The sequence below is a fragment of the Pan troglodytes genome, chromosome 1 (genome assembly GCF_028858775.2).
Source record: "Pan troglodytes isolate AG18354 chromosome 1, NHGRI_mPanTro3-v2.0_pri, whole genome shotgun sequence".
Lineage (NCBI taxonomy): Eukaryota > Metazoa > Chordata > Mammalia > Primates > Hominidae > Pan > Pan troglodytes.
In genome coordinates, this window is record NC_072398.2 from 185903025 (window position 1) to 185915159 (window position 12135).

General features: G+C 42.4%; 1 protein-coding gene across 1 annotated transcript in view; it reads left to right on the forward strand.

Annotated features, from left to right (window-relative positions):
* Nucleotides 1-12135, forward strand: part of ZSWIM5 (zinc finger SWIM-type containing 5) — a 187123-nt gene that overhangs the window by 141973 nt on the left and 33015 nt on the right. Inside the window, exons 3-5 of the mRNA XM_513126.9 lie at nucleotides 1178-1326; nucleotides 2667-2817; nucleotides 10183-10362. Of these exons, the coding sequence (XP_513126.5) occupies nucleotides 1178-1326; nucleotides 2667-2817; nucleotides 10183-10362 (480 nt within the window). The remainder of the gene's footprint in view (nucleotides 1-1177; nucleotides 1327-2666; nucleotides 2818-10182; nucleotides 10363-12135) is intronic.

Genomic DNA, 12135 nt, shown 5'->3' on the forward strand with positions numbered 1-12135 from the left:
ACTCCAACCTGGATGACAGAGTGAGACTCTGTCTCAAAAAAAAAAAAAAAGTATGCATAGATTAAAACATTACATTGTACCCCATATATACACACAATTATTATTTGTCAGTTAAAATTTTTTAAAAAACAAATTATTACAGCACTCTGTCTATAAGAGAGTGAAAGATGATTCAGTTTTCATTTCACAGACATTTTCAGAGTGCTTGTCACATTATCAGCACTATGCTATAGGTGATACAGCTTTGGATTCAACTGGGGATTCAACTGTGAGTAAGGAGTTAACAGACTACTAGGAGAGAGGGATGTGTAAATAACTATAACTATGTTTTAAGTGGTTTTGTCAAGGTGAACTCAATATGAAAATATATTTTATAAAAATTTATAAAATCATATCACCCTGTATGAAACTCTACTTATGCTTTAGGGGACAATTTTCTAGTGAACTTTAAAAAACAGAATTTTTTTGGCCTGTAATCCCAGTACTTTGGGAGACTGAGTTGGGAGGATTGCTTGAGCCCAGGAGTTTGAGACCAGCCTGGGAAACATGGCAAAACCCTGTCTCTACAAAAAATTGTTTTAAAATAGTTGGGCGTGCTGGCCCTCTCCTGTGGTGCCACCTACTTGGGAGGCTGAGGTGGAAGGATCGATGGAGCCTGGGAGGTCGAGGCTGCCATGAACCATGATCACGCTACTGCACTCCAGCAGCCTGGGTGACAGAGTGAGACCCTGTCTCAAACAAACAAAAAGAACTTTTCATGTTCAAAGAATGTATTTTTATTTTAAAATAATGTGTGCCTAGTAAGGCATATTTGAACTTCATAGAAGAGCAAAAAGAAGAAACAAAATGTCACTCTCCTGGGGAAAAAAATGCACAATTTGCATATTGTATATCTCTTCTAACCTTTTTTCCCCTACAGTGGTATCTGTAGATCTTAGATGAAGCTATAACTGAGACTTAAGTGAACATGCAAGTAGCATTAGATCTTTTAATTTAGGCTTTTTGAAAAATTAATTTTATGTATTTATTTATTTTGTTTAGGACTATACAGTTGACAAAACCCATATTAAAGCAGAATGACCCATCTCTGTTTGAATATGCTCACAAAGTGCCCCTCCAGCTGAATGTGTAGCATGTGAACTCAGGTGATTCATTTCACTGTTCTCATTCTTCATAGGTGCCCCTGACCCCACAGCTGGGGCCAGCATTGACGATGAGAACTGTTGGCATTTGGATGAAGAACAGGTGAAAGAACAAGTGAAGCTTTTTCTCTCCCAGGGCGGTTACTGTGGCTCTGGAAAGCAACTCAACTCAATGTTTGCCAAGGTAAGATATGAAAAGGTGTTTTTCTTTTGTTGTTGACAAAAGAAGCTTAAGTCAGACTGGGCACACCACACTTCAGGCTTCATGCATTATACCTAGCTCACTTGACATAGCTGAACTGAATACTTGAAATCTAGTGGGAGAGGCTGACCAGACCTGAGGAGGTTGCATCCAAGGAGGCCTCCCACCTCAACCTGGTAGTCCTGTTCCTTCTGCTCTGCTCTCTAAATGAGTTAGTATTGCTGGGGCATTTTAGCAAGGAAACTACCTTCCCTCTCCTTTTAATCCAGTGCTGCCTGATGAAGCCTGAAGACTAGAGTTTCAACATTGTTCCTAAAGACACTTAATATTTTGAAACTAGGGGCTCTCACAGCAGGCTGTTTTTCTTTTCTTTTTTTTTCCCCTTAATACCTTCAGTGAGATATAATTCATATACTATACAATTCACCCATTTAAAGTGTTAAAATTCAGTTCAGTGGTTTTTAGTATATTCATAGTTATATGCAGCCATCACCACAATCAACTTTAGGACATTTTCATCACCTCAAAAAGAAACCCCATACCCTTACCTATCCCTCCCTTGTCCTCTATGTCTCCCTCCCCCAGCCCTAAGAAACCACTAATCTACTTTCTGTCTCTATAGATTTCCCTATTCTGGACTTTCATATGAATGGAATCATTCATATAGTATGTAGTCTTTTATGATTGGCTTCCTTCACTCAGCATAATGTTTTTAAGATTCATCAGTGTCATAGCATGAATCAGTACTTCATTCCTTTTTATGTCTGAACAATAAATGTGGATTTATTGTTCAAAATGTGGATACCCTACGTTTTATTTATCCATTCATCTGTTAGTGAACATTTGAGTTGTTTCTACCTTTTGGCTATTATGAATAGTGCTGCTATAAACATTCTTGTATAAGGTTCTATGTGGACATATATTTTCATTTCTTTCTTGGAGTGGAATTGATGGGTCATATGGTAACTCTATGCTTAATCATTTGAAGAACTGCCAGTCTGTTTTCCAAGGTGGCTGCATCATTTTACGTTCCTACCAACAGTGTATGATGTGTCAATTTCTTTACATCCTGTCCAACACTTGTTATCTGACTTTTTAATTCTAGCCATCCTAGTGGGTGTGAAGTGGTATCTCATTGTGAACATCAGGCTTTCTTGGTACATGCAGAGATCTTGCTTACAGAACAAGAGGCCTTCTTTCTGGCTCTTTTGGACATGGTGTACTCAGATACTTCATCTTCACTTCCCCCTCCCCCACTTCCTTCTCCTCCTACTTTTTTGTGATGCACAATCACCAATCCCTTGCCACTTCTTATGTGTCAGGTTCGAGAAATGCTGCGGATGAGAGATTCCAATGGAGCAAGGATGCTGACACTAATAACTGAGCAGTTTGTGGCTGACCCACGACTCACACTCTGGAGGCAGCAAGGAACAAACATGACAGACAAGTGCAGGCAGCTCTGGGATGAGCTAGGTAAGTTCCCATCGTTCAGAGAAGTGCTTTGTTCTACCATCTTGCCCTGTGGCAACAGTGTTTATGAACCCTTGCCATCAGTCGTTGCATGGATCTTGCTAAGTCCAGCTGGTAGAAGACTTAGGTTCTACAGAGGCCACCCAGAGTAACACTGAACTCACTTTTGTTGCTTCCACAGCATTGTGCTTTGCTATTGACATCAAGCATTCTGTTCCAGATGTTAACACGTGGAAACCTTTGTTGAGAGAAAACCTCTTTGCTTGGCTTCTGTTTCATGGCAGTAACCTGGCTCTCCAAATACTTATCAGCCTCACTTTTGTTGCTTTTCCCGAGCCTGCTGTTCTGTATCACTCCCAGCCAGACCTTTAAGACGTAGGGCAGTTTCCAATACTTGGACTTAACCTTCTATTCTTCCTTCTCTATATTCCCTTGATAACTTTTTTTAAATATCATAGCTTCAGAGCTTACTTATATGGTCATTTCACCTTTATATTCTTTCTACTCATCTGAGTTATAGTCCCACATGAGTAGATGTCCACTGACCATTTCCAATGAGAAATCAAAAATGAACTTGGGCTTTCTCCTACAAAAAAAGGCTCTTGTGACTGGCATTGGCACCACCATTCCTTACTTTACCAAACTTATTGCTAAGCACTCATTTTTCTTTCATTCCCTACATCCAGTGACCAACTTTATTTGATTTCTCAACCTTTAAAATGCAATGTAGTGTCCATTCCCCCGTGAAACTTTTAGATTAGATTAGAACTGTAACCTTCTAATGGCCTCACTGTTCTAGGTTCTCCCTCATCAAGGCAGTCCTCTGTGGCCATCATTTCTCTTTAGCATTCCCTTGCTCTAAGACCAGTTTTGCAATGCTAATACTTCTTGCCCTGCTTTCAGAATCTTCCATACCCTGATCTCAGGGTCACACACTAGTAAGTTTTGGCTCTAACACTGGAAGCCCAATCTGTCTGACTTTAAATCAAATATCCCTCTGTAACATCTCCCTCAATTCTATCTTAAGTCCTTTTATTTCTTCAAAGTGCATGTTCCTTAAGAACTTGAAGTTAGCCTTGGGAGAGTCCGTTTCATCTGAGGCCTGAATGTCTTAATTTCTGAACCAGTCACAGGATTGTGCTGTGAACTTGGGCTTTACCTCTGGGACAAAGGTAGTTGGGAGGAAGTAAGTAGAGATGGCTCCTGGTGCTTTTGAAACTCTTGTTATATACTTGGGTTCATTATGAAAAACTCTTGCTTCTGGCATTTTCATATCTAACAAATTACTCTACCTACCATCCAAGAAACCCTCAGCATTCTGCTAAGACAGTGGTTCTCAAACCTTTCAGAATCACCCGGAGTACTTGTTTAAACAGATCACTGGGCCCTATCCCGAGTTTCTGAATCAGTAGGTTTGGAGTGGAGCCTGAGAATTTGCATTTCAAACAAATTCCCAGGGGATGCTGATGCTGCTGATCCAGAGACCACACTTTGAGAACCACTGCACTTAGAGAAGGCTTATTAGGTTAGACACTAGAACACAGTGCATTCATGCTTCCCCTAACTATTCTAAGGGCTCCCCTAGCTATTCTTAGGGCTCCTTACAGATCACAAGGCCTATACACCTATGGAGAACCTAGGCAGGGTTTGTAGGAACTACAGATATAGAGAGAAATGGCTCACTACTTTCCATTTCTGAACTAGAGAAAATGGGACCGATCACACATGAAGTTTCATCATCTCCCCACCTACAAATCTACTAATGCTTTCTATGTCTCTACCCATATGGTTTGCCTTCTCCTCCATTAAAATCCATAAAGTATCTCTGCTGTCATGAAAGGCCAACCCTTACGTGTTTGCTCTGGGTTCTGTTCTATCTCCTTTTCTCAAGAATGTTGCTCCTACAATTATTTCTTTGCTTGGGCATTATTAACTTTTTTCTCTCTACAGGATCATTTCCATCAGCATACAAATATGCTCTAATATCTTTTTTTTTTTTTTTTTGAGACAGAGTCTCACTCTGTCACCCAGGATGGAGTGCAGTGGCGCAGTCTTGGCAGTGGCACACTCTTGGCTCACTGCAACCTCTGCCTCCTGGGTTCAAGCAATTCTTCTGCCCCAGCCCCCTGAGTAGCTGGGACTACAGGCATGCACCACCATGGCCCAGCTAATTTTTGTATTTTTAGTAGAGATGGGGTTTCACCATGTTGGCCAGGCTGGTCTCGAACTCCTGACCTCAGGTGATCCACCCACCTCGGCCTCCCAAAGTGTTGAGATTACAGGCGTGAGTCACCGTGCCTCACCTGCTCTAATATCTTTGATCTCAAATTTTAAAAAATACTCCTTTGATATTCCAACTGTCCTCACCAACTATTAACCCATTTCTCTTCTCCCCTTTGAAATAACACTTCTTTAAAAAATTATCTGTGGTCACTCTTTCCATTTGCTCCCCTCCATTCTTTCTTGAGCCCACTCCAGTTGGGTTTCCATTGCCCATTGCTGCCAGTCTCCTGAAGTAGCTGTTGTCGAAATCACAAATAATTTCCATATTGCTAAATACAACAGTCACTTCTCTGTTCTTATCTTACTTCAAAACGCTTAGCAGTTTTCAGTAAACTTGACCATACTCTTTTATTTTTCCTTCCTTTTGTAGCAACAGGGTCTCGCTATGTTACCCAGGCTGGTCTTGAACTCCTAGCCTCAAGCAATTCTACCGCCTCCATCTCCCAAAGTGCTGGGATTACAGGCACGAGCCACATGCCCATACTCTTTCTGAAACACTCTTCTCTTGGTTTCCATAACTGCATACCCTCTGGGTTTCCCCACTGTGTTCCTGGTGACTTTCACTCAGTCTCCTTTGCAGACTTCTCTGCCTTTCCTCAACCCTTCTAAATATTGAGTGCCCCCCAGCATCCACTTTCCTGTTTACGTTCTCTACCTAAATGATTATATATTCAGTCCCATGGCTTTAAATACTATCCAGATGCAGATAAATCACAAATGTATGTCTCTAGCCCTGATCTTTCCCATGAGCTCCAGGCTGTGTCCAGCTGCCCATCACTTCTAAGAAACATCTCAAAGTTAATACAGACATCACAGAACTCTTAATTTTCCTGCCAAAGCCTTGTTTTCCCCTTGTTGTCGCCATCTCAATATATAGCATCAAGATGTATTATCTTGTTGCTCAATGGCCAGGCACGGTGTCTCACGCCTGTAATCCTAGCACTTTGGGAGGACAAGGCAGGCAGATCACCTGAGGTCAGGGGTTCAAGACAAGCCTGGCCAACATGGTGAAACCCTGTCTCTATTAAAAATACAAAAAACTGGCCGGGCACAGTGGCTCACGCCTGTAATCCCAGCACTTTGGGAGGCCAAGGCGGGCGGATCACGAGGTCAGGAGATTGAGACCATCCTGGCTGACACGGTGAAACCCCATCTCTACTAAAAATACAAAAAATTAGCCAGGCATGGTGGTGGGCGCCTGTAGTCCCAGCTACTCGGGAGGCTGAGGCAGGAGAATGGCATGAACCCGGGAGGCGAGCTTGCAGTGAGCCAAGACCGTGCCACTGCACTCCAGCCTAGGCGACACAATGAGACTCCATCTTAAAAAAAATACAAAAAATTAACCGGGCATGGTGGCAGGTGCCTGTAATGCCAGTTACTTAGGAGGCTGAGGCAGGAGAATCGCTTGAACCTGGGAGGCAGACATTGCAGTGAACTGAGATCATGCCACTGCACTCCAGCCTCGGTGACAGAGCGAGACTCCATCATTGCTCAAGAAGAAAATTTAAGGGTTATCCTTGATTCCCTATTTTCTTTTACATCCAAACCAAGACCTGTTGACCCTCAGAGTTAGAGGACTGAATGAGATAAAGTGCTTAACACCTTAATCCCTAGCTGATGAAATCAGTGATAGCTATTATTTTATTATTATATTTAATATTTAATAATTACGTAAACTTTTAATTTCCATAGTAGCTACCTTTGCTTTGAGTTTTTGACACTTTTAAAATTTTTTGTTGTTGTTTTTTGAGAAAGAGTCTCACTCTGTTGCCCAGTCTGGAGTGCAGTGGTGCGATCTCAGCTCACTGCAACCTCTGCCTCCTGGGTTCACTCAATTCTTCTGCCTCAGCCTCCCAAGTAGCTGAGACTACAGGCGCGCACCACCATGCCCGGCTAATTTTTCTACTTTTGTAGAGACAGGGTTTCACCATGTTGGCCAGGCTGGTCTCAAACTCCTGACCTCAAGTGTTCCACCTGCCTCGGCCTCCCAAAGTGCTGGGACCATAGACATGAGCCACCACGCCCAGGCCAAATTTATTTTTATTGATTTACTTTGAGACAGGATCTCACTGTCCCCTAGGCTGGAATACAGTGGTGTGATCATAACTCACTGCAACGCAAACTCCTGGGATCAAGAAATACTTCCACCTCAGCCTCCCAAGTAGCTGGGATTACAGGCAGAGGCTATCACACTCAGCCAATTCTAACTTTTTGTAGAGGTAGGGTCTCACTATGTTGCCCAGGCTGATCTCAAACTCCTGGCTTTGTGATCCTCCACCTCAGCCTCCCCAAGCACTGGTATTACAAGCATGAGACACTGTACCAAGCCAACACTTTTTTTTAAGTTGTAGGAAAATATGCTTCTGGATACTGATAACAGTCTTGTGAGTGATGTTTTATACAGGCAACTAGTAGGATTTTTTGCTTTGTCTCTTTCTCAGGGTTGTAATTGTATTGAAACAAATTTATAAGGATGTAATTAATAAGACAGAAAACTCATTTGTAACTTATAGGTGAAAGTACTTGTGCTCACTTTCTAGGGATCCTTTTTTTTTTTTTTTTTTTTGAAACAGAGTCTCGCTCTGTCGCCCAGGCTGGAGTGCAGTAGCTCAATCTTGGCTCACTGCAACCTTTGCCTCCTGGACTCAAGAGATTCTCTTGCCTTGGCCACCTGAGTAACTGGGATTATAGGCACACACTATGATGCCTGGCTAATTTTTTGTATTTTTAGTAGAGATGGGGTTTCACCATGTTGGCCAAGCTGGTCTCGAACTCCTGACCTCAAGCAATCCACCTGCCTCCGCCTCCCAAAGTGCTGGGATTACAGGAATGAGCCACCGCACCCGGCCAGGATCCCCTTCTTAATATCAAAATGCCTAGGAAATTGGAACTCCTCCAGGACTAGAATTAGCACCCTGTTTCTTTACCTCTTAAGCCTCTCATCTCACCCAATCTGTTTTCCATTCCTATTATCCTATTGATTTTGCCATTCCTAAGGTCACCAGAGTTCTTCTGAAGTTGCCAGATTTAGTAGCTTCTTTTTTTGGTCCTCTTTTTTACCTATGAAGATTAAATATGAAAATCTGTTTCTACACTATAGATGAAAAGCCCTTCTTAAACTGTAAAATAAATGTTACTATAATCCCCTAAAGAGTCACTGTTGTAAGTATCAGTTCCTTTTTTCTTTTTTTTTTTTTTTTTTTTTGTTTGAGACGGAGTTTCACTCTTGTTGCTCAGGCTTGAGTGCAATGGCGGGATCTCAGCTCACTGCAACCTCCGCCTCCCAGATTCAACCGATTCTCCTACCACAGCCTCCCAAGTAGCTGGGATTACAGGCATGCACCAACACACCTGGCTAATTTTTTGTATTTTTAGTAGAGACGGGGTTTCTCCATGGCAGTCAGGCTGGTCTTGAACTCCTGACCTCAGGTGATCCGCCCACCTCAGCCTCCCACAGCGCTAGGATTACAGGAGTGAGCCACTGCACCCAACACATAATATAGTTTCTTTTTCATGGTACATTTAAAAAATTGAATTGAAAAAATAGAAATGAGGGTTTTTTCTTTTTTTTTTTTCCCATCACCCATGCTGGAGTGCAGTGGTGTGATCTCGGCTCACTGTAACTTCCACCTCCTGGGCTCAAACAATCCTCCCACCTCAGTCTCCTGAGTAGCTGGGACCAGCTGGATGCATACCACCATGCCCAGCTAATTTTTTGTATTTTTGGGAGAGACAGGGTTTCACCATGTTGCCCAGGCTGGTCTCGAACTCCTGAGCTCAAGTGATCTGCCCTCCTTGGCCTGCCAAAGTGCTGGGATTATAAGTGTGAGCCACAGCACCCAGCCAGAAATTAATTTTCATCTTCAATTAATATCTGAAATTGAGGCTAAGATGGCTTTTCAAAACATTCCTATTTGGCTTTGAGAGGCTTTGAAATAGTGTCCAAATGTACTTCTATCCATGGATGTAACTACATCCTAAAGGATGTTTATATTAAGACACACTGCAGCCAGCCATGGTGGCTCACGCCTGTAATCCCAGCACTTTGGGAGGCCAAGGCGAGTGGATCACCTGAGGTCAGGAGTTCTAAACAAACCTAGCCGACATGGTGAAACCTCATCTCTACTAAAAATACAAAAATTAGCCGGGCATGGTGGCGGATGCCTGTAATCCCAGCTACTGGGGTTGGGGGTGGGGTGCGAGGGGGGGCGCTGAGGCCGGAGAATTGCTTGAACTCAGGAGGTGGAGGTTGCAGCAGTGAGCCAAGATCGCCCCATCTCACTCCAGCTTGGGGGGCAAGAGCGAGACTTTGTCTCAAAAAAAAAAAAAAAAAAAAATCCCAAGAAAGTAATGGTTTTAAGGCATCACAAGTTATCAGCAGTTTGAAAATCCAAGTCCAAATAAATTATTTTTCTTGGATAAGCAAATACTAAGATTCTACTATGTGCTAGGTAATATGCTAGACCCTTTACAAAGGTTATCTCATTAAATTCTCACAATATCCCTACAAAGTAGGTATTTTTATGATCTCAGTTTTACAATTGAATGATTTGATGAAACTCAGGAAGTTCAGCTAAGCAAAAAAATAAAACCTTTTCTGACTTCCTCACTTCCAACCATGTCCTTGTGTTAAATGCCCTTCCTCTATGCTGCTTTCCTACCCTGAACATATCTTTATCTTAATACTTATCATATTCAAATGGAATTATGTTTATTTATCTGTCTCCCTCACTAGACAGTTCCTCAAGGGTAGGAACAGTGTCTGTTTTATTCACCAGCACAGAGCCTTAACATAGGAGGCTCTTAATAAATATTTATTACACTGCAGATTTGAGCTCAGAGTTCAAGCCTAAATCTGTCTTTATATCACAGGCACACAGATTGAAATAAGATAGTCACTCTACTTTAAGGAAGTGTTGGGAAGGAAAAACAAGCCAGTTCTGAAAATCTTAGCAAGTTTTTTATATTAAGAAAAGTTAATGCTTTGGAAACTTTCTCTACCATCTAAAAATGAAACTGAAACATTAAGGCTTACACACACATCAAAGGAGAGATGTTAAGAATATGGGTTGCTTTATTTTCCAGGGGCTTTATGGGTGTGCATAATTTTAAATCCACACTGCAAACTGGAGGAGAAATCCTGCTGGCTGCAGCAGCTGCAGAAGTGGAGCGACCTGGATGTCTGTCCCCTGGAGGATGGAAACTATGGACATGAGCTGCCCAACATCACCAATGCACTTCCCCAGAGTGCCATTCACAGCCCAGGTGAGCCAAGTGTCCTTTTAGGCTCTTTGTACCTGGAACTTCAAAAGGTGGGAGGGTAAACCCTAGAACAATGGTAGCTGGATAGCCTTTTAGCTGTCAGAATTGCCATTCTAAATAAGAAAAGCCTGTGTTTTTATTCATCTTGAAATGCCGAACCTTAAGTAAGGATAAGCTTTTATCTTTGACATTGAGTTGCTGTCCTTTTCCACATCTAGAGTGTCCTTACAGTGCCCAGCATAATGTCCTAGAGCCTCTGCGTGACTCCTGGTCTACTCTTCTGGTTCTTCATGTCTAATGTATTAAATATCTTGGCTTCAGTTGGAGTTGGTTTTAGCTGAGACCTAACTTAGGGGAGGAACAAAAGACCTGTAAGAAGCAATTTTAAAAAGTGTCCTGACCATAGCTTTTCTTACTTCTGTTTTCCTCAAATTTTTATACAGCAAATAGCTGGGTGGGATCATCCTCCCATATTATTGGTAGGATTCCTGCCCCATTTTAAGACACATCCAGTACAGTGATACCATACCCTCCACCCTTTGAGCCCACTCGCCTACAGACATCACTTGACATCAGCATTCGTATCAGTTTTAGTTCAACTAATTCAGTCTATTTGATGTTGTCAATTGATTATTCTTTAGCCTATTGAGAGCCTTTATTGGTAGAAGATTTTATCAGACACTGATTTTACAATTGGTTCCTTTTATTTTATTTTATTTGGAGACAAGGTCTCACTCTATCCCCCAGGCTGGAGTGCAGTGGCGCGATCTTGGCTCACTGCAACCTCTGCCTCCAGGGTTCAAGCAATTCTCATGCCTCAGCCTCCCGAGTAGCTGGGATTGCAGGTGTGAGAGCCACCACGCCTGGCTAATTTTTGTATTTTTAGTAGAGACGGGGTTTTGCCATGTTGGCCAGCCTGGTCTTGAACTCCTGACCCCAGGTGATCTGCCCACCGTCAGCCTCTCAGAATGGTGGGATTACAGGCATGAGCCACTGCGCCTGGCAGTTCCTTTTATTTCAAATAACTCTATTGGTATTTTCAGTCTCAAGGAGGAAATCACAAAAATTTTTGTTTTTGTTTGGTCTTATTCTGTACCATAATTAGTTGTCAGTATATTTAAGACAACTAAGGTAATGAAAGAGGTAAAGGCTACAATTTTGCCACTTCTTTACCCTTTCCTGGCATTCATCTAGCTTCCACAACACAGGAAGCCATCTCTTTGATAGTGGCTTTGGATAGCATAGAGAGGGTCAAATGCATACAAACACATGCTTTGTTCTGTTGCCCAGGCTGGAGTGCAGTACTGCGATCTCGGCTCACTGCAACCTCTGCCTCCCAGGTTCAAGCAATTCTGCTGCCTCAGCTTCCCGAGTAGTTGGGACTACAGGCGTGGGCCACCACACCTGGCTAATTTTTGTATATTTAGTAGATACAGGGTTTCACCATATTAGCCAGGCTGGTGTCAAACTCCTCAAGTGATCTGCCCGTCTTGGCCTCCCAAAGTGCTAGTATTACAGGCATGAGCCACCGCGACCAGCCTGGTCTGGCAGTTTCTTCCTTGTCATAATATATTGGTTCTTTGTTGCTGTTAGCTCTCCTTTGAAGATGTTGCTTCTTCTAAAGCCTTCTCAGATTGATATCAATGACATCAATCAGGATGTGATTGATACCTCTCTCACATCCCTTTACCTTTGGGGCTGGAGAAGCAGTTGATTCCTGCCTATTCTTCATAGTCATTTCTACATAATTCTCCTTCCTACCTTCTTAAAATACCC